At 39.2% G+C, this 22,421-nt stretch overlaps 1 protein-coding gene across 1 annotated transcript in view; it reads left to right on the forward strand.

Moving 5' to 3' along the window:
• The window catches only part of LOC127426091 (cyclin-dependent kinase 18-like), a 90,538-nt gene that overhangs the window by 37,613 nt on the left and 30,504 nt on the right, over positions 1 to 22,421 (forward strand). The window contains exon 3 of the mRNA XM_051672606.1: positions 16,722 to 16,849. Within this exon, the coding sequence (XP_051528566.1) occupies positions 16,722 to 16,849 (128 nt within the window). The remainder of the gene's footprint in view (positions 1 to 16,721; positions 16,850 to 22,421) is intronic.

The raw sequence follows: 22,421 nt of genomic DNA on the forward strand, positions 1-22,421 counted from the left end.
TCAAGGTCAGTAATGTATTCTAAATACTTTGGATTACTTCTTCAGCACTGGTAGATTTTTTCACTTGTTTTGACTATAAAAACTCTGCCAGTACAGTAAGATACAAAATACACGTTAAAAATACATTCTCTGAAAAACCAAAATATCTTATGCAGTGTTGTTTCTAAAACAAGATTAATCAAACTGATCTTGTTTTAAGAATTTTTAGATATTTTTACAGGAAAACAATACAAAAATTATTATCAAGAATATGATTTTTGCCTTAATATCAAAGGTCTTACTAGAAAAAAAGAAATTATGATCCAACATGAATTTTCTTGATAAAAAATTATGATCGTGTCTGGTAACGTGCATGTAAAATGGCTAGAAATAGCATTTTAGCTTAGCGTAAAGCTGACAATTTACACAAGGTTTATTTCTATTTCTTCTGCTCCAAACTTACTTCAAACTTACTTCAGATTTACTTCTCTGTCTGCTTGTATGAATATAACACATCATAAGAAAGTGTTTCACCGCCGTTCAAATGCACTTTGGATTGCATCATTTATATGGATAAATGTTTTCCATCTAAAAGGACTAAATATTAAATGAAACAAATTACAATAAAATGCAAAGTAATCTCTTCAGTAATCAAAATACTTTTTGAATGTAACTGTATTCTAATTACCAATGATTTAAATTGTAACTGTAGTGGAATACAGTTACTTATATTTTGTATTTTAAATATGTAATCCCGTTACATGTATTTCGTTACTCCCCATCCCTGCATATATATATATATATATATATATATATATATATATATATATATATAAATGTATGTACAATTACAAATCTGTTATATACAGATAATGCAAGGGAATGTAATGGCAGAAGAGGTAGGATACATTGGATAAATGTAAATAGACTAAGCTGTGTATTGTACATAATTATTGCTCAATGGGGCAGTTTTAACTGTTCATGAGATGGATAGCCTGAGGGAAAAAAACTATTCTTGTGCCTGACGGTTCTGGTGCTCAGTGCTATGTAGCGCCGGCCAGAAGGCATCTGTTCAAAAAGGTAGTGGGCTGGGTGAGTGGAGTCCAGAATGATTTTTCCAGCCCTTTTCACACTCTCATTTATCTTGTTAAAGGGATAGTTCACAAAAATAAAAAATAAAAAAAATAAAAAAATGATCTCATCATTTACTGACCCTTCTGCCATCCCAGATGTGTATGTATTTCTTCTGCTGAACACAAATGAAGATTTTAAGAAAAATATCTCAGTTCTGTAGGTCCATACAATGCAAGTGAATGGTGGCCAGACCTTTGAAGGTTCAAAAATCACATAACGTCAGCATAAAAATATTACATACAACTCCAGTGGTTAAATCCATATCGTCAGAAGCGATATGACAGGTGTGGGTGAGAAACAGATCAATATTTAAGTCATTTTTTAAAAACATTTTTTTACTATAAATCTCCACTTTCATTTTCACATCCTCCTCCTTTTTGTTTTGGCAATTCACATTATTTGTGCATATCGCCACCTACTGGGCAGGGAGGAGAATTTATAGTAAAAAAAAAGGACTTAAATATTGATCTGTTTCTCACCCACACCTGTCATATCACTTCTGAAAACATGGATTTAAACACTGGAGTGTTGATTACTTTAATGCTGCCTCTATGTGCTTTTTGGACATTCAAAGCTCTGGCCACCATTCACTTGCATTGTATGGTCCTACAGAGCTGAGATATTCTTCTAAAAATCCTCATTTGTGTTCAGCATAAGAAAGAAAGCCATACATATATGGGATGGCATGAGGGTGGGTAAATGATGAATTTTCATTTTTGGATGAACTATCCCTTTAAGGATAATTTCATAGCAAGATTTTTATGTATCCTAAATAATCACAATTAAATAATGTTTTAACACTTTTGGTATAATTTGACAAAATTATAACTTGACTGGAAATGACACATCATAAAATTATTCTGTTCACAAGTGATAATTACTGTGATATTTCTTTATATATTGATATATCTTCACTAATCACATCTCAAACATCATCCTTGGTAACCAAGAAGGTAAACATAAGTAATGTATATGTGTCATTTCCACCAACAAATGTCATTTCCCCCACATCTCAAATTATGAATTTTGTTTTGAAACATTTTGTGGTTTTTGGAATAAAATGTCTGATTCCTTTGTCTTGCTAATGCTAATTTCATAGCTACCTTTTTATGTATATTAAATACTTTTGGCATTACAGTTTGACTGGAAATGATGCACAATAAAAAATATTCCATCTGCAAGTAATAAAAATAAATAAATAAAAACACCCAAGGAAGTAAATAAAAGTCTAATGTCTAAAATTATGAATTTTATTTTCAAATATTCTGTGATGAAAATTATAATTTATTTAATTTTTTATGGAAAATTTGTTTATATTGTTTAGGCTAATTTCATACCTAGCATTGTGTATTTTCTAAATACACACTATTAGATAATGTTTTCAGAATTTTGGTATAATTTGACAAAATTGAAGATTGACTGGAAATTATGCACCATTAAAAATATTCTTATTATAATTACTTTAATTTTTCTTTGTTTTCTTCGCACATGACATCTCAAATCAAACCCTTGGAAACAGAGGAAATCAAACAGAAGTAAAATTGTTAGTTGTGGTAGAAATGGCATCACAATTGAGGTTACAAGTCATAACTTGTAAAAATTGATATTCCATTTTTTAGGATTTTTTTTTATGTCATAAATATTGAAAGGGCTGATGTTTATTTCACTCTTTATATTAACAGTTTAAAAAATGTATTAATGATGGATGTAATATTCATATTTTATATATTCCAATTCATATTTTTAACATTCATTTGTTTATTTCTGAAAGTCTGTATCTGGGACAAGCTTAAAGTAATAAAATCTATACATAAAAGGTGTTTAAAAAGTAAAAAAATAAAATGATGAAGGCATGATAAAAAGGATCCAAGCTAGTTTTAAAGTGACCCTCATATAACAAAAACAAAAAGTTAAAACTCAGACACCCCTCAGACACAAAATTGCCCATAGTTGAAGAAATGCCCAGCTGCTCTTCTTCTTTTTCAATACCCTTGTGCAGCACTACTCAACACATGGCTGGCGATCTTTTGCGGCCCACGTTATGATATCATCATCAGAAATATATCAGCAGCCTATCAAATCTGTATGAACTGTGAGGTGTCCATTTTCATGAGGATTTATGCTAGTTCTCTACATTGCTGAATCACATTAGAGAGGGAATTTAACTGCAAGAATATGTTACAAATAAATAAAAAAAATAAAAAAGTTATATCTGAGCATGGTTGATGTTATGAGAGCAGAACATGTCAAACACGTGTCAAACACACGCGCTCGCAATCTCACTTGAGAGTTACTCAGCACGGCGCGAATCTGTCCAACCTCTTAAATAGAGATATGCACTCGTCATGACAACAGTATTTACAGGAAAAAAATAACCTATTATATAAAATAACATTTTCCTGCAGTGACGGTGTTGAGACGCCTTCAAGCAAATGCTTTTTAGTGATTTACTTCAGCGCAAAATGCTAAGGGGGGTGAACAAATCTTTATGACTTGTCACTGAAGGACATTTGTTGCTAATTTTGGATATAATCGCTCTTATTTTTGAACACATTTCTGGTGTATGTGATGTTGGTGGATGCTATGTTGAACACTCATGGTGTTTGTTGGTTGACAATCTTATGTTTAAAATAAATACTAAAACCAGCCCATCTGGCACCAACAATCATCCATGCGATTATCTAATCAGCAAATCGTGTGGCAGCAGTGCAGTGCATAAAATCATGCAGATATGGGTCAGGAGCTTTAGTTAACGTTCACATCAACCATCAGAATGGGGAAAAAAATTTGATCTCAGTGATTTCGACCGTGGCATGATTGTTGGTGTCAGATGGGCTGGTTTGAGTATTTCTGTAACTGCTGATCTCCTGGGATTTTCACACAAAACAGTCTCTAGAATTTACTCAGAATGGTGCCAAGCAGCAGTTCTGCAGACAGAAATGCCTTGTTGATGAGAGAGGTCAACAGAGAATGGCCAGACTGGTTTGAACTGACAAAGTCTACGGTAACTCAGATAACTGCTCTGTATAATTGTGGTGAGAAGAACATTTGGAGATGCGGGTTGGCACTGTTTTGGCGGCACGAGAGGGACCTACACAATATTAGGCAGGTGGTTTTAATGTTGTGGCTGATCGGTGTATATACATTGGCAGCCAAAAGTTTGGAATAATGGACAGATTTTGCTGTTTTGGAAGGAAATTGGTACCATAATTCACCAAAGTGGCATTCAACCGATCACAAAGTATAGTCAGGACATTACTGATGTAAAAAAACAGCACCATCACTATTTGAAAAAAGTAATTTTTGATCAAATCTAGACAGGCCCCATTTCCAGCAGCCATCACTCCAACACCTTATCCTTGAGTAATCATGCTACTGATTTGGTACTAGAAACTTGGCATTATCTCAAACAGTTGAAAGCTATTTGGTTCCTTAAATGAAGCTTAACATTGTCTTTGTGTTTGTTTTTGAGTTGCCACAGTATGCAATAGACTGGCATGTCTTAAGGTCAATTTTAGGTCAAAAATGGCAAAAAAGAAACAGCTTTCTCTAGAAACTCGTCAGTCAATCATTGTTTTGAGGAATGAAAGCTATATAGTGCTTGAAATTGCCAAAAAACTGAAGATTTCATAGCAAGGTGTACACTAAAGTCTTTAGACAAAGGACAACGGCTCTAACAAGGACAGAAAGAGATGTGGAAGGCCAGATGTACAACTAAACAAGAGGATAAGTACATCAGAGTCTCTAGTTTGAGAAATAGACGCCTCGCATGTCCTCAGCTGACAGCTTCATTGAATTCTACCCCCTCAACACCAGTTTCATGTACAACAGTAAAGAGAAGACTCAGGGGTGCAGGCCTTATGAGAAGAATGGCAAAGAAAAAGCCACTTTTGAAACAGAAAAACAAAAAGAAATGGTTTGAGTGGGCAAAGAAACACAGACATTGGACAACAGATCATTGGAAGAGTGTTATGGATCGTAACCCCATGGAGCTTTTGTGGGATCAGCTAGACTGTAAGGGAGTGAGAAGTGCCCGACAAGACACCCACATCTATGGCAAGCAGTGTTGTAGTATTCGAGATCGGTCTTGGTCTCGAGACTGGTCTCAAAACCACTTTTTGAAGGTCTTGGTCTCGTCTCAGAATCGACCGCATTTTTACTCGGTCTTGTCTCGGTCTCAGACAAAGAGGACTCGGGATTTTATTTCAAGACCGGTCAAGACCACAACTGCGGGGATATCACCAAATCTGTCAGCCAAATCTTCTGTAATACAATTTGGCTACCTAAACCAGTGTTTCCCAACCACTGTGCCCACTAGTGTGCCGTGAAAGATTGTCGGGTGTGCCATGGAAAATTATCAAATTCCTAAAATAAATAAATACAGTTTTTTTCCCCAGTATTTTAGTGAAGGCATAGAGACGGTGGAAGAGTTTTAAAGTTGCCAATTCAGTATATTTTCCATTACAAAGTATTTTATGCAACCAGTTTAAATATTTTGAAAACTCAAGTCGCTCTCAAACGCAACTCCTCACATGCCCATAAAATGATGCTTCATCATCACACTTGTTGTAAAAACATTCAGTCAGTGAACCGAATGAATGAATAGAATAAAACAGATGTATTGTTTTACTCAAAGACTAAAAGCTGTTTATTTGTGCACAGCATAGAGTTACAGATGTTATGAACAGATGTGGCTTACTTGTCGCGTTTCTCTCATGAAACATAGAGAATATGAAAAACTGTTATATACGATTACTAAAAGCAAATTCTCCTGTTTTAAAAAAGTCCAAAAACACCGTGATTCGATGTGTAGATTCTGAGGTACTGTAATCTTCATGGAGGGCATTTGACATCTGAACCAGTAAATGGAGGCCGGGCGGCTGCTCTCGGGTCATAGTGCCTGCTGGATCCAACCTCTGTCAATGTGACTTCATAATAAATGTGCTTTTATTCTCTCTATCAACAACGCGATTTTGACCCGGTGCGACTTATAGTCAGGTGCGACTTTATTTTCGGAAAATACAGTAAATAAATAAATTAAAAATTAAAAATGTATTTGCTGTGCCATTGCAAGAATTTATTTGCAAGAACAAGTCAACAGACTGGAAAAGACACACATTTTTTGTTTTTTCATTATCCAATTAGCACTCTTGGAATCTGTGACCTCATCATACAGTGTACCTATGTTACTTGCGTTATTTGCATAGCCGAATTTCAAACATTACGAGTTCACCCTAATAAGAAAGACAGAAAACATGGACACGTTCTTGAGAAGGAAAACTATCGACGATGGTTATGTGGGATAGTGGTGTGCCATGGGAGTTTTTAATCGTAAAAAGTGTGCCGTGGCAGAAAAAAGATTGGGAAACACTGACCTAAACCACAAGTAATTCATCTGCAAAAAAGTGTCCAAAAGAAAACACACAGCAGTATGTAAATTCTGTAATGCAATGCTTACATAGACGGCTGGGACCACGTCAAACTTTTATCGGCATAAGGAAAGCTAAGCTAAGTGTAAGTGATAATAGCAAAGCTAGCTAGCTAACGTTAGCAATCTGCCTCTTGCTGCATTCCATTCAAATCGGAAAGTTACTATATTGTTTAAGAAAAGACAGAGAAAAGAGAAGACTTGAGTATTATTGTTTGATATATTCTGTACTTAATGATGGTTTCTAGGGAAAGAGTCAACCAGAAAACCTGATGCGATGCTTGCACAAACATTTTATTGTTTTAGGTGGATGGTAAAACTTGGAAAAGGAGTGTTGAATAAAGATGGTTAAGTTGATTTCAGCTCCTTAGTGTTTGTTTGTATTTGTTTGCTCATAGAAAACAAAAGAAAATTCACACATAAAATTCACCTCTGCACTGCCTTTTGATTATTTTATCAAGACATTTCTCATGGTACACTGATACATACACACACACACACACACACACACATATATGGCAATAAAAGAGGTGAATGAAGAGGAATCTTCATTTGTTTTCTGTGGGTGTTTTTATGGGAATGTGGATCTTTCAGATCAATTCGAGGAGTGCCTATGGTTTGCGTGTTCCACATTTTATCGTAACTGCGTCATCCTGTGTGGGACTCGCACTGGTCTGGTCTTGTTATTGACTCAGTCTTGACTCGGTCTCGACTCAGTGTCTACCCCTCAAAGTCTTGGTCTTGTCTCGGTCTCGATACACTCTGGTCTAGGTCTTGACTTGGTCTCGGTTTAGGTGGTCTTGACTTCAACACTGATGGCAAGTGCTTCAAGAAGCGTGGGGTGAAATGTCACATGAGTGTCTGGACAAACTGACAAGGATCTGCAAAGCTGTCATTGCTACACATGGAGGATTTTTTTGATGAGAACTCTTTGAAATAGTTTAAGAAGTTCTGAATTTTTTTTTCAAATTGTAATAGTAATAAAAATCACGTTATTAATGTCCTGACTATACATTGTGATCAGTTGAATGCTACTTTGGTGAATAAAAGTACCAATTTCTTTCCATAAGTGTAAAATCTGTACATTATTCCAAAAATTTTTAATTGATATATATATATATATATATATATACACAGTATATTCATAAAAATTAAGAGTGCGGCCCTCAAGGATACAGGGATCCAGCTTTGCAGCCCCTGACCTTACCAAAGTTGAGTAGCCCTGCCCAAGAGTCTAGACACCTAAAAATAAAGTGGAAAGACAAATCTACTGAGTGCCTCCGCTTTATATGATTACCCCACAAGTTATTTGCTCGTACCTTCTGCGGTGTGTCTATTCTTACTGCAGGATTTCAATGCTAGAGAAAGCGCGGGTGTAATTTGACACATTCAGTAGGTAGATGAAGGCTTGGGCAGGATATGAAAGATACGTGGGGAGTCCAGATCGCAACAGGATATCCTGGAGAGGACAATCTCTGTGATAGAGTGCGATAGAGTGCGATAGAGCGCTGGAGCGGGAAAATGACTCGCTTGCTACAACCCCAATTACCGCAGAGGAGATCAAAGCACTCGCTGCCACTGTGATATTTAAATGATGAGCCTGGATAGGACCTCGCTTTTCATATCTGCAGTGAAGGAAACCAAGGCCCATTGCAGCCCTCTCTCCCGTTCGCTGTGCCTTTGTGCTGTGTTTGAAAGCAATATACAGTTATTGCTTTCGCCTACCTTGGAATATTGATGAGACAGAATGCCAGCCACCCCTGATTTTAAAGGAATAGTTCACCCAAAAATGAAGATTCTGTCATCATTTACTTACCCTCATGTTGTTTCAAACCTTTGACTTTTTCTCCTCTGTAGAACACAAAAGGTGATTTATTATAAAGATCATCCTAACCAATCTGTTCAATATAATGAAAGTAAATAGGGAGCTCCAAACTAAAAAAAAAAAAAACATAAAAACTTGTGTACTACATTCATACAATAGCATTGTGTGAGGAACAGAGCTGAATTTTAACACCAGAAACATACTTTTCTGCAAATGCGCACACTTGGCCAACGTACTGCCAACACATGGTCCTGTTGAACATTCTTAACGTGCGCTCTTGCGTTACTGTGGTGGTAACAAACCGCAGTACTCAAGGGGGTGATAGAGTTACCTTCAAAAGTCTGTGCCATTAAACTGGATGCATTATAGTCAGGTAAGTTGCTATAAATATATTGACTTTAACTTACATGCTCTGCAATATTTTGTTCAAACTGTTGCTCCGCCATGACAGAAGTTGGCTAGAAAGAGAAAACTCACCTTAGAAGCGGACAGTTCACACTCATGTCCACTATAGCGCCCCTTGTGGCAACTTTGAGAATGCAATGGCACTTGCATTGTTATTAATGTAACCTTTAATAAACGGGGCTTGCCAAATAAATTGGTTTAAAGTCTGACACATTTTGGAATGCAATTATTACTGACTAAGTCGTTAGTCAGTAATAATCTTCCCCTCCACCTGAAATGAACTACAAAAGTCGTATGGACTACAGAAATGGTGTCATTGACACCAAATACTGTTGGTGCTAGCATGTCTCATGACTAAACGTCATTGATGTCAATGCCACTATATTTGATCAAGAGCTACAACAGAGGGGAAGATTTTCAGGGAATAATGACTTAAATTTCTGTCTGTTGCTCACGTAAATCTATCGTATATCTTCTGAAGACTTGAAATACAATGCGAAAGTCATATAGGCTCCTTTTATGATATTTCAATGGTTCATTTTTATCATTGTTTTGTCACACTTTCATTTGGAAAAGAGCAGCCAGGATATTCATAAAACATTTATCTTTTTTAAGTTCCACGGAAGAAAGTCATACACATTTGGAACAACATTAGGGTGAGTAAATAATGAAAGAATTTTCATTTTTGGGTGAACTGTCCCTTTAATAAGGACATGTGCACTAGGGGACATTACCTCTCTCCTAACAAATCAAGAATAGCAAAACATTAAGCAAACGTCTGTTTTGAGAAAAACCGTCCCCTGAGGTGTTCCTAGGCCAGGTGTGAACATAAAATGCAATTAAATCAATGTGAGAAAGATAGAGAAAGAGAGAGAGGCAGACATCTAAGGCTGTGTGGGGGACCTGGTATTGAATTTCAGATCTGCTGAAAAGCATGATGTGATATAAATATTGATGAATCAGATGGCTACCTGAAAGACAGAATAGCAATCTCTTGTTATCTAGATCCCAACGTTGCCTTTGTTAACAGTCCTTGTTGCCATAGCAACAAGCAATTAAATAGCAGCATGCATTTAAACATCAGAGATAAGTTGAGTTTCATGGCGAACAATAGAGTAGAAAAAAACGCAGGCTGTGTGTGATTTCTAGGGGAAAATATTTCAAAGTGAGAGAGAAAAGTTGTGAGGTACAGCTGAACTGATGGTACAGAAAAGGACTGTAAATGCTCTTTACCTCTATATTTAACAATATAATGGAGCTTGAAGCCTAATTTTCTAAAAACATAAAATACACAGTCTTGTACCTTTGTCTTTTTGTCTGATTTCCAAATATTTTTTGCTTCAAATCAAAGTTTGTAATGTTGTGATTCACCTCAGAGCTGGTTGGTTTGGTCTTTTACCTAAGAAGACTTTTATGAAATCCCTATAACAAAAAAAAAAAAAACAATTATGGGAAAAAAACTTCCAGAACCAAAAACGCTGAAAAGATGTGCAGGCACTGTTGCGGTCTGTTGCACTGTACCACTTTTATCTGGCCATATCTTTATGCGGCAGAAATAGTAAGAGTATTATGGTAGTATGACATTTCAAACTCAGCCTTTGTCTTAGCAGATTATATGGCTGTATGTTTGTTTATAAACCTGTTAATTAGGAGTACATGCAGTGTATGATTGGTTGAGGTATTTTTCGCCCTCCAATCAGACATCACACTACTGAAAGCACATTAGGAAACATTTGGAAACATCTGGAAGCATCTACAGAGGGATTCCATTATAAAATCCAGTTTAATGTTTAGTTATAGCTAAATTTAGACTAAAAAAAGATATGTTCCATACCGCAATTTAATTGTATGCCATACTGTCAAACATAATTTTTGAATTATTATTTTAAGATTTGCATCACAAATCAGAGCCACCTAGAGGTCATGCGGTAGAAATATTAATTTAAATATAAAAGTCTTTAAAATAGCACTTAAATAGACAAATAATATATCAAATGAAAGCTTTCATTCTCAGGAATGGGACTGTATAGTTTATTTTGTTACACTAATACCACAATTTGAAAGATTTTAAAAGAATAACAAAGTGAAATATGATATTTGTAAGACATCAAATACAAATGTCTCTTTTAGGCACTGATCGCTGCTGCTGTAAGCCCCAAGTAGCTAAAAACTTTATATATCTGCTTTTTCCATAGGCAGTTTAAAAACAAAATTACAATTTTTTACTTTTTCTGTGAGCTTGCTTGTGTGAATAATCCAATGTTATATCTTAAATGTCCAGAACAAAATATGCAGTCCAGCAGGAAATACATGCTAAACAATTCAACGGAAATGTATATTATCGACTACTGATGATAAAATGTTATACATCATTGGGCATGTAATGTTATACATCAAGATATTCGATGAAACAATGGGGGTGGTGCATGAACTGAAAATAAGACTGAATGTCTATGGACGGGCACATCTGCAAGGGCTAAAAAAAAAATTGTCTGAAAAAATTTGACCAATTTTTGGCAATTAGTCCACAGTATGTGTTAATGGTGCGCTTTTATATTTGAGTGTGAAAAATTGCAGGCAGCTGCCCAAAAATGCTACAGAGTTGAAGAGGTTAAGCACGTTGTAGGCCTACTGTTGCGCTGAACATAGCCAATAAATGCAAAATCAAAATCAAGTTGGCCCCATCATAACATTGCATATTAGCACTTAAATCAGTTTGCTGTGTGTGACAGAAAGCATAAACATAATGTTAGTCTACCGATAAACTTAATGAGTCATTATAAATCGTGTAAAACTGCATTGGATCTGGTAAGGATGTGCACGGGTAATCGAGTTATCGTTCTGCACCAGTTAGTTGACTATTAAAAACTATTACTTTGTACCAAAGTATTTCTAGCAAGTCAGTCCACTCTCGGCCATCTTTGTGCAGCTCCTATCTACTTGAATGGAGGAACACCGAAATTCCAAAAATGGTTGGTCAAGATTAAGATCAAAGAGCATATTTCAAATCAGCAATAAAATCGACAATACTGGAATCATAAACTATGATTATTTACCTCATTTTATGGTAAAAAAAATAGCTTGTATAGCTAATGCACATGCGTGTTCTAAAGTTGATTGACAGGTGATGTATTTATCTAAAAGGTGATCAGCTCTTTTAACTGTAAGGCGGGACTTCCTTTCTACATCTGTTGACCGTTGGCTGCAAAGCTCCTTGGTTGAGCGTTCCAATTTCTCCCATTCATTTTAATAGAAGTGACACATCTCTGCTAAATAATCTCTGTTTTTACCAAATCTCGCAGTTACAATTGAGTCCACTGGGGTGCTGTAGATGTGTCGTCAAGGTGTTGGATGAGAGGGAATTATGATGGCATCTTTGGACAAGTGTTAAGTGTGGCAATACTTGTAATATTTTGATTCTTATTGAATTATACTGTATTGGTATTCGGTTCTTGTTGGAGTTATGCCTACCAACGGACGAGGATCTGCTTTTATGTTTGAAAGAAAATGCGATGAAAATTCAGAAGCTTATAAGACCATTACCTGAAACCTCAAATATCTCTGGACGGAATCGGTGATTCATCTGCACAATTAGCCGTGTTAATGGGGATATACAGGTTTTGCCAAATAAAGAACAAAACAGGCTGAAGCGTTAATCTCATTAAGTATGGAGAGGGAGGGGGCGAGACAGGGCTTTTGATCACCCAACAAGGCCTACTGCAAGGCTGTCATTGACATAAAGGAGCATTAGTGATCTTTTGTGCACCTAAAAAAGGTTTTAGAAAGGCAAAGGGAGGAGGCATGAAAGACTACAAAACAAATGAAACTGTGAGTAAAAAGAAGAATAGGGCAATCTGTCCAGTTATTTATACAGAGAGTGACTGTTTAGGTTTTTTGTGAATCAGGGCTTTATCATTTACAGGTACATTCATTTTATCAGTTATGCCACAGTTATTCTTCTTGAGAGGATTGCATTATATCCATCACATAGTAGACACCTGAAGTTTAGATCCAGTAGCATTCGTGTGCGAGCTGATAAAGGGATAGTTCACTCAAAAATGAAAATTCTAAACCTGTATGACTTAATTTCTTAGTGTTATGAGATGTTAGGAAAAAAAGATTCAATAAAAGGCAGATGAACAGTGTAAGTCAAAACACAATGAAACATGACCATCCGGTCTTGCAGTGTTTTTATTATTATTATTATTATTTTTTTTTTTTTCTATGTAAACAAGCAATAGACTGAAGTTTATTCCCATTGCACCGTGTCTCACTGTTTTTTAAAGCACCTTGTGCAGGAGCCGCATGTATTTCAGATGCCATGACAGGTTAAAAAGACAGGTGATTTTCAAAAATGCATTACAAGACACCTGTGTCGTTTTCTATTCATTGCACTGAGCTTTTTTAGCGCAAAAACATGTTCTGTCTGAATGGCTCCTTAGAGCATTTTTTTCATCGGTATGCACTGGTTTTTAATCATTTTAAAGTGTACATGCGCTGTGATGAACATGCAACACATCTCAGGAGAGGCATGTATTTTATATGCCAGTATAAATTTGTATTTTATATGTTCTCAAAAAGAACATAATTTTTAAAAATGCATCTGGAGACACCTGCATTCTGTTCCATTCATTGCATTGACATTTTTTTTTTTTTTGGCACAAAAATGCATTTGGTCTGAATGGCCTCTTAGGACGTTTTGCGTCCATCTGCACGTTTTTTTTAATTTTTTTTTTAGTGTTTTTAAGAAAAAAAATGTTTTGACCATTGTGCTGCATCTAATTTTTTCAGCATCTTGCACAAGAGCAGCATTTATTTTAGTCGGCATGTCAGGTAATAAAAATTAAAAAAAAGAAATTTTTTAGAAAATGCATTTCGGCACCTGCGTTCTGCTTTTTTAGCGCAAGAAAAAGTCAACATGCGCTATATTGTCATTTTTTACCATTGCGCTGTGTCTTGCACTGAAGCGGGGTGTATTTTAGCTGCCATGTCAGGTTACAAAGAACGGTCATTTTTTACGCGTCTCGAGACGCCTGAGTTCTCTCAGAGACTAGTTAGCAGAGATGGGCCACTTCTATTAAAATTAATGGGAGATATTGGATTGCCCTATGACCAACGGATGTAGAAAAGGAATTCCCGCCTTTCAGGTAAAAGAGCCAATCACCTTTAAGATACAGACATCGCCTGTCAATCAACTCGACAACACACATGTGCATTAGCTATACAAGCCGGGAAAATTAAGTAAACTTTTATTAAGTAACTAAATTACGTATTTATGATTCCAGTGGTGTCAGATTTTACTCCTGATTTGAAATATTTTCTTTGATTGTAATCTTGACCAACCATTTTGGAGATTTCAGTCTTTCCCCATTCAAGTAGATAGGAGCTGCTATTGTATTCAACTTGTTTACATAGAAAAATAGCTGTCCAGCATGCCCGAGAGCATTCCAAAGATGGCCGCCAGTGGACATACTTGCTAGAAAGACTTTGGTTCTGTTCAATTCATTGCGCTAATCTTAGGTTAGCACAAGAACGTGTTCAAATGCTGCAAAAAATGCGGGGCTCCTGCACAAACCACTGGAAAAGAGCGAGACACGACGCGACAATCAAAGATGTCGTAGATTTAGTGTATGTTTACATAGGACAACAACTGAAAAACAGTGCAGAGGGACACAAAAACGTCCACGAAAACGTATTTGGTCTGAACAGCCCCTTCGGCTTTGATGAATTTCAAAGCTTCACATCTATCCTGCAGTGTTCGACAGTCAGAACCCAGCAACTGCACACAGTCGTGACAGCCTAGGCTCACGTGGTCATTCGAGTCGATGCAGGTGGTCATCTTTACCTTTCATCATGTCGCTGTTAGCCCTAGCAGAGAGGTATAGTGAGACTGTGATTTTGGAGGTCGGTTAGTGTGCCAGACTGGATCAGATGAGATGGTCTTTGATGTTTGGTGAGGGCCTGAGTCACTCAAGCAGTTCAGATCCAATTACTGACCCACACGCTCAGAGGTCCGGGTTCCTCTCCCTCTGATACCCTCAGCATGTCAGGATGGAGGGTGTCTGATCCCTGCAAAAACGCAGGACAACAGGAAATGCCAAGTAAGATTAGAGCCGCCACCTTACGTGTTAAGGCTCGATATTAACCTTGATATACCAGAAGGAATTAAAATGGTGATAAAGTGAAACAAGCCAAATTTGATCACCATTTCATCTCGCTGCTGTCCAGGGGAATCCATTGAGATATTTAAGAGATGTCATTTGTATTTTTTCTTTCCAGTGGGTGGCGACCTTGAGCGATAAAATCACTGTCAGTGTGAATGACAGTGTGAATCAGATTTGCTCATATAATGACCATCTCTGGCTTGATTGTTGAGCTTTCAGGGTCATATCAGAGATGCACAAAACAGCTGTCTCGATCATCTCCGATAGGATAAAGACAGCCGTGGATAATTCAGCCACGTCAGTGGCCGTCTCTGCCAGATGTGGCATTTTGCGGCATTCTCTCCCTAAATACCTGAGATAAAGATTTCAATCTGGCGGTCTGGAGAAGATGAGACCAGCATAAATGAGAACGAATAAGCCTGGCAGGCAATTCTCATTCAGCGATGAGCTCAGCCCAGTAATGAGGTGGATCTCAATTATGCTGCTACGGCGCTGTGAAATGGACCAGGGGCTCCCACCCTGATGCCTCCAGAGGGCCTTCAAGCCCCCTCGTCCAAATTGAACTGATGGAGCAGAAAAGCCATTTTGATTTTCGTTCTCACCTCTGAAGACACGGTTTGGCATCGATAATGCCAGGCTGCTGTGGGCATCTGCCGTGCGCTTGCAAAGGGGGTCAGGCGTAGCGTCGGTGGGTCCCCATCAGATGTGCCATATATGGGCGTAATTGGATTTGTGCTGACAGTCTGTTGACACAGACATTATTAATTGGGTTGGTTGGATTGACACGCACTAAGATGGCCACATCATAAATGCATGAAACTCTGTGCGATAATTGCTATCAGTCTGGTAACTGTGGTTGGCTTGATTAATGATGGCTCCCGTCATAAGCATATGTCAGCGCTGACCTCACGGTTATTGAGTTAACAGGCTAATCAGAGAAGAGGTGGGACATTTATGGCTCATTCACACTTGAGAGAGCTACAAGAGATGGTTGAATCCCTTTAAAACAACACTTAGAAACTAATGATGGCCATAGTGACCACTGAAGTTTCAAGTAATGGAAGCAACAACCAAACAAGGCACTGCAGGACTATGGATAGATGTACTAAAAGTTTGTACTTAATCAACCAAATTTCTGAAACTTTCCTGGCTGTGATTTTTTTTTTATTTGATAAATTATTTCCTGAAGTAAGATAAATAAACATAAAGGATGATGAAAGTGAAAATATGAAATGCTGTGGATCAATATTTACTGAGTAATCCATTATATTTGAATATCTTAATACCATATTTTGAATATCACGCATGTATTAATGCATTCACCATTTTGTTTTTCTGTTGTTGTTGCTAGCTATTAATATGGACTAATTAAAATGAGGGAAGTTATCTGAAAATCCCAAACTGATTTCTTTTTTCCTGTAATCATAAATTTATTGGATTTATGTTTCATCTGTCAAAGCGTTTCTGTTTTCTGTTAAGCTGTAGAAACATACTTTTTTTAAATGTTTTTATAAACATCTAACAGTGTCAACGATATGTAGGGACAATATGATAAAAATAAAACAAAATGATACATTTGTATTATGAACATTTTAGTGATCACTCTAGTTAATTTAAAATGGAAATGTGCCATTTTCAAAACTAATGGTACATTAAGTTGTGGGGCATGTATTGTCCCATGTCTCAAGAATCAGTGATTTGATAACTTGATCCTAGAACTGAGAACTAATGTGTTAAACCAGGTGCAAATAAAGAAAATAGAGGGATTGTGCTTTTTGCCCTACAGGCGTGGTGCCAAATAGTCTTGGTCTACACAGCCTGCAACCAAGTCCAGTGGCACCAGACAGCGAGGCCCAGTCCCCTACCCAACTGCAGTACTGTAACAAAGTCCAACATCGGCGGTTCTCCATGGAGGTGAGTAACATTTAGGGCCATATTTTAACGCTAAGCTCAGCGCTATGCCATAAGTGGTAAGAACAAAGTCAATGAGCATGGTCATGAAGTTTTGGTATTTTCGTGCAAGTATGCACTAAGTCTAGGCGCAAGTGGGTTTGGCAAGATTGTGCGTGCAAGGCGCAAATGGGCTAGGTCAAGTACAATTTAATTTGGAGGTTCTTATAGCAGTCTATTCCTTCAAGCACCAGTGATATAAACAAAGACAGCACATTCATAAGAGGCTGGTAGTGTAAATGAACTGTATGCAAAGAATTAGAATAACAGAAATATGGAGTTACATTATTTTGTGACACGCTCCTTTTATACGCATGAAAAATGTGGTTCAGGATATGGATGTAGGCTCAGTTAAATTATAGAGAATGAAAGTATAATTAATCATTTTCATTTACTGACACACAAATCATGGCTAGTATTAACAGTGATTGTATCGGCACGCACTTCACCTCTACCGGTTATGATTCGCTGTTGTCTGCCTTGTGTTTTGCCTCTGTCATCTGTTCCTCCCGGACTACACTTCCCATAATTCCCTGCCCTCATCACTGCCAGCTGTCCTAGACTGTTTTCACCTGTCTTTCATTTACTCATTACCCATTGTGTATATAATGCCCTGTTGTTTGCTTAGTCTTTGTCATTTGTTATGTGTTTTGACCTCCTGTGTAAGACCAGTACTCTTCGTGGATGTTTCTTTTGTTCCTGTGTTTACCCCATTATTCTGTACTTTGTTTATTTTATTAAATACTGTTTCGCCACACCTAGATCCAGCTCTCGTGACTTCCTTCCAAATGCAACAGAACAACTAACCTGCAAAATGGATCTAGCAGCTTACTTCGTGCAACTAAGCCAGGCGGACTTATCTATAAGGGAGTTTTCCCACTTCTCCACCATTGCCATCCACACTGGATTTGATGATGCCACCTTAAAATCCATTTACAGTATCAGACTCATAACATGCCAGTGGAGGGAATTGCCGGAGACCAGAAATTACATGTGGGAGGAATATGTGAGGCTAATCTTAGAGACACTCGCTGCAGAGGATCCTCCTCTCTCAATCCCGGTTCTGGCTTCCGAGTCTGCCACACCTGTGTCCGCTCCATGCCATGTCACAGCCACGCCTCCGTCTGCTCTGAACCATGTCACAGCCACGCCTCCATCTGCACCGTGCCCTGTCACAGCCACACCACAGTCGGCTCCACGCCATGTCACAGTAAAATCTGAGTCCGCTCCACGCCATGTCACAGCCACGTCTGAGTCTGCACCATGTGGGCTCCACGCCATGTCATAGCCACGTCTGAGTCTGCTCCACGCCATGTCACAGTCATGTCTGAGTCTGCTCCACGCCATGTCACAGTCACGTTTGAGTCTGCTCCACGTCATGTCACAGCCACGTTTGAGTCTGCTCCACACCATGTCACAGCCACGTCTGAGTCAGCTCCACGCCATGTCACAGTCCAGCCTTCCGTGACTCATTGCTCCAAGCATTCCGCGGCCCCAGTCTCGAAGCCCTTCATGGCCCTTGTCTCCAAGTTTTATTATCGGTGCGTAGGGCCATGAAGACCCTTCCCCGCAAATTGTCAGTGCCCTTGCCTGCCACGGCCGACGCCCATGCCTGCCACGGCTAACGAGCCAATGCCAACGCCTGCCACGGCCAACGAGTCGATGCCCACACCTGCCACGGCCAACAAGCTAGAGGCTTTGTCCGTCCCAGAGCCAGTGTTGTCAATCTCGTCCGTCCCAGAACCAGCGTTGCCAGCCTTGTCCGTCCCAGAGCCAGCGTTGCCAGCCTCATCCGTCCTAGAGCCTGCGTTGCCAGCCTCGTCCGTCCCAAAGCCTGTGTTGCCAACTTCGGCCTCCCGGAGGAGGAGGAGGAGGAGGAGAAGGGCTTCCGTTTCCAAGTCTCAGCCCATGTTCACGACCACGGAGGTCGTCTCCGATTCTCTGCACATATACATGACCACGGAGGTCGTTTCCAAGTCTCTGACCATGTACATGACCACAGAGGTCTTCTTCGAGTCTCTGCCCATGTACACGACCACGGAGGTCGTTTCCAAGTCTCTGCCCATGTATACGACCACAGAGGTCGTCTCCAATTCTCTGCCCTTGTACATGACCACGGAGGTCGTTTCCAAGTCTCTGTCCATGTTCACAACCACAGAGGGAGTCTCAGTCCATGCCCATGACCACAGAGGTCATACCCGAGTCTCAGTCCATACCCACGACCACAGAGGTCGTTCCCGAGTCTCAGTCCATACCCACGACCACAGAGGTCGTTCCCGAGTCTCAGTCCATACCCACGACCACAGAGGTCATACCCGAGTCTCTGAATACGTCACCGACCACAGATGTCGTTCCCAAGTCTCAGTCCACGGCCACGACCACAAAGGCCATTCTCGAGTCTCTGTCCATGCCCACGACCACAGAGGTCGCTCCCGAGACTCCGCTCATGTTCACCACCACTGAGGTCATTTCCCAGTCTACCTTCTATGGCCTCGCCCCTCAAGCCTGCCATGGCTCCGCCTTCTACAACTTCACCTCTCAAGCCTGCCACGGTTCCGCCTTCTACAGCTTTGCCCCTCGAGCCCCCCATGGCTCCGCCTTCCACAGCTTCACCCCTCGAGCCTCCCACGGCTTCGCCCCTCGAGCCACCCACGGCTCCGACTGCCACGGCTTTGCCCCTCGAGCCTCCCATGGCTCCGACTGCCACGGCTTTGCCCCTCGAGCCTCCCATGGCTCTGCCTGCCACGGCTCCGCCCCTCGAGCCTCCTATTGCTCTGCCTTCCACGGCTGCACTGTCAGAGTCTTCCACGACTCCAGTCTCTAGTCTGTGGTCACCACTCAGGCCTCCTGATCCTTTTTCAGCTCTGTGGCCATCAACCAGGTCTCCTGATCCAGTCCCACCCTGAGGTGGTCTCCCTGGTCTCCTGGCTGTCCACCTGATCTGGTCTGGTCTTCTGGGTCTCCTGGCCATCCGACTGATCTGCTCTGGTCTCCTTGGTCCCATGGTCGTCTGCCTGATCTAATCTGGTCTTCTGGGTCCTTTGAACACCAGCTTGTTCTGCTCTGGACTCTTTGTTCTCTGGCTTCATCTTGGCCCTGCCTCCCCTTCCTGCCCTCCTTGGGTGTCAGGAGCCGCCCGTTAAGGGGGGGGGAGGGGTGTTATGTTACGATTCACTGTTGTCTGCCTTGTGTTTTGCCTCTGTCATCTGTTCCTCCTGGACTACACTTCCCATAATTCCCTGCCCTCATCACTGCCAGCTGTCCTAGATTGTTTTCACCTGTATTTCATTTACTCATTACCCACTGTGTATATAATGCCCTGTTGTTTGCTTAGTCTTTGTCAGTTGTCATGTGTTTTGACCTCCTGTGTATGACCAGTACCCCTCATGGATGTTTCCTTTGTTCCTGTGTTTTCCCATCATGGATGTTTCTTTTGTTCCTGTGTTTTCCCATCATGGATGTTTCTTTTGTTCCTGTGTTTACCCCATTATTCTGTACTTTGTTTATTTTATTAAATACTGTTTCACCGCACCTAGATCCAGCTCTCATGACTTCCTTCCAAATGCAAAACTACCTGTCAACTTTTATTTTGAAATATGTAATTAATTTATTCAAGTATTTCTAAATTAAAATTACACTTCAAACAAAATGAAAATGTAATCAAAATAATGAAGTCATCAAAAAAATTATCCTAAATCCAAACATGTTATCCTCTCCAAATTCTTCCACCAGGCTCTTTTTGTAGTGACTTAAAAATCACTCTACAACAACAGGTGGAAAAATATCAATACAAATTAGATCATAAATACAATTGTATTTAAAAAAAAACTGTATTATTATTATTATTTTTCTCCCCTTTTCTCCCCAATTTGGAATTCCCAATGCGCTCTAAGTCCTCTTGGTGGCATAGTGACTTATCTTAATCGGGGTGTCGGAGGACGAATCTCAGTTGCCTCTGTGTCTGAGACCATCAATCCACGCATCTTATCACGTGGCTAGTTTAGCGCATTACCGTGGAGACATAGCACATGTAGAGGCTTCACGCTATTCTCCTCGGCATCCACGCACAACTCACCACACGCCCCACCGATAGCAAGAACCACATTATAGCGACTACGAGGAGGTTACCCCATGTGACTCTACCCTCCCTAGCAACCAGGACAATTTGGTTGCTTAGGAGACCTGGCTGAAGTCACTCAGCACACCCTGGATTCGAACTCGCGACTCCAGGGGTGGTAGTAAGCGTCTTTACTCACTTAGCTACCTAGGCTCCCTATAAATACAATTGTAAATATAAACATACTAATAATAATAATTGAAAAATAAACCATGACCAACTGACCATGAGCCCATAATTAACATGGCAATGTTTCACCAAAAGCTCTTCCCATTACAAACCAAAAGCAAGTCAAATTAAAGGAAGTAATTTTGCCACTCATGATTACATAATCCAGGGTGGTGAGTCCTTGTGATTGATTTTGAATCCTGAGGTTATTAAACTCTTACCTTGATTGATTTACATTTATCCAAACAAATCTAAAATTTATTCTAAAAGGGATTCTAAAACTCTCAATTGCTCAAGGTCTATCAATGGAAGATACTACTTATATAATTATGTATTGGACTATTCATGTTTTTTTCTTACAACCACCACACAGAGATCTTTCCAGAACCTTAGTAGTGACTCTTACAGAACAACACAAAAGCCTGTGCCAAAGTTCTGCTTGGAAGTCTTATCCGAGACCTTGATTATGTCCCTGCCAGAGGCGTTAATGCCTTGTTATCAAATTCTTTGTTTCGTATAAACAAAACCTCTTTAAGCTTAAAGGTGAGAGCAGGTAAATTCAAACCAAAGACTAAAGCAATGCTATGTTTGAGTCTGACAGTTATAAACATACTATACAGTATGTAAAACACTTCTTACAAAACTGTACAATGGTAAGCATACAGTAGTTACAATTACATGTACTGTATGCCTTAGGTACACCTATATTCAAAGTGTACATCAATTTGTGTGTTCTCTGCGAATCGAACCCATGAACTTGGCATTGCTAGCACATGATCTACTAGTTGAGCTAATGCAATCAAAATACCATAGGTATTACTACTGTAAATAATAGTAAATTAATATGGGATCTATTTTAAACAGTCTAAGACCATGTCCACACTAATACCTTTATGTTTGAAAACACATTGATTTTGCTCCATTCATGCCTCCCATCCACAACATTACCACATACTCAGGTAAATGATAATGTTAGGAGACAAGTGAAAACTGATTCGTGTGGAGTTGGTTTAAGGGGTCGTTCAGCCAGAATGCATTCTTGTGTTTAAAATATTTAGACACTTAAGTCTTAAGATGCATTTTTAAAGGTTTATGTTATTTGTAGCTTGACACGGTGCCTTAAAAATGCAGCACTTCTGCATGCAATGCTGAAAAAATAGACGTGCGGCACAATGATCAAGGATGTCCGTCTAACGCATGTTTACACAGAAAACATTTTAAAAATCTGCGCAGACAGAAGCAAAATCTTTT

Source organism: Myxocyprinus asiaticus, chromosome 35 (assembly GCF_019703515.2).
Source record: "Myxocyprinus asiaticus isolate MX2 ecotype Aquarium Trade chromosome 35, UBuf_Myxa_2, whole genome shotgun sequence".
Classification (NCBI taxonomy): Eukaryota; Metazoa; Chordata; class Actinopteri; order Cypriniformes; family Catostomidae; genus Myxocyprinus; species Myxocyprinus asiaticus.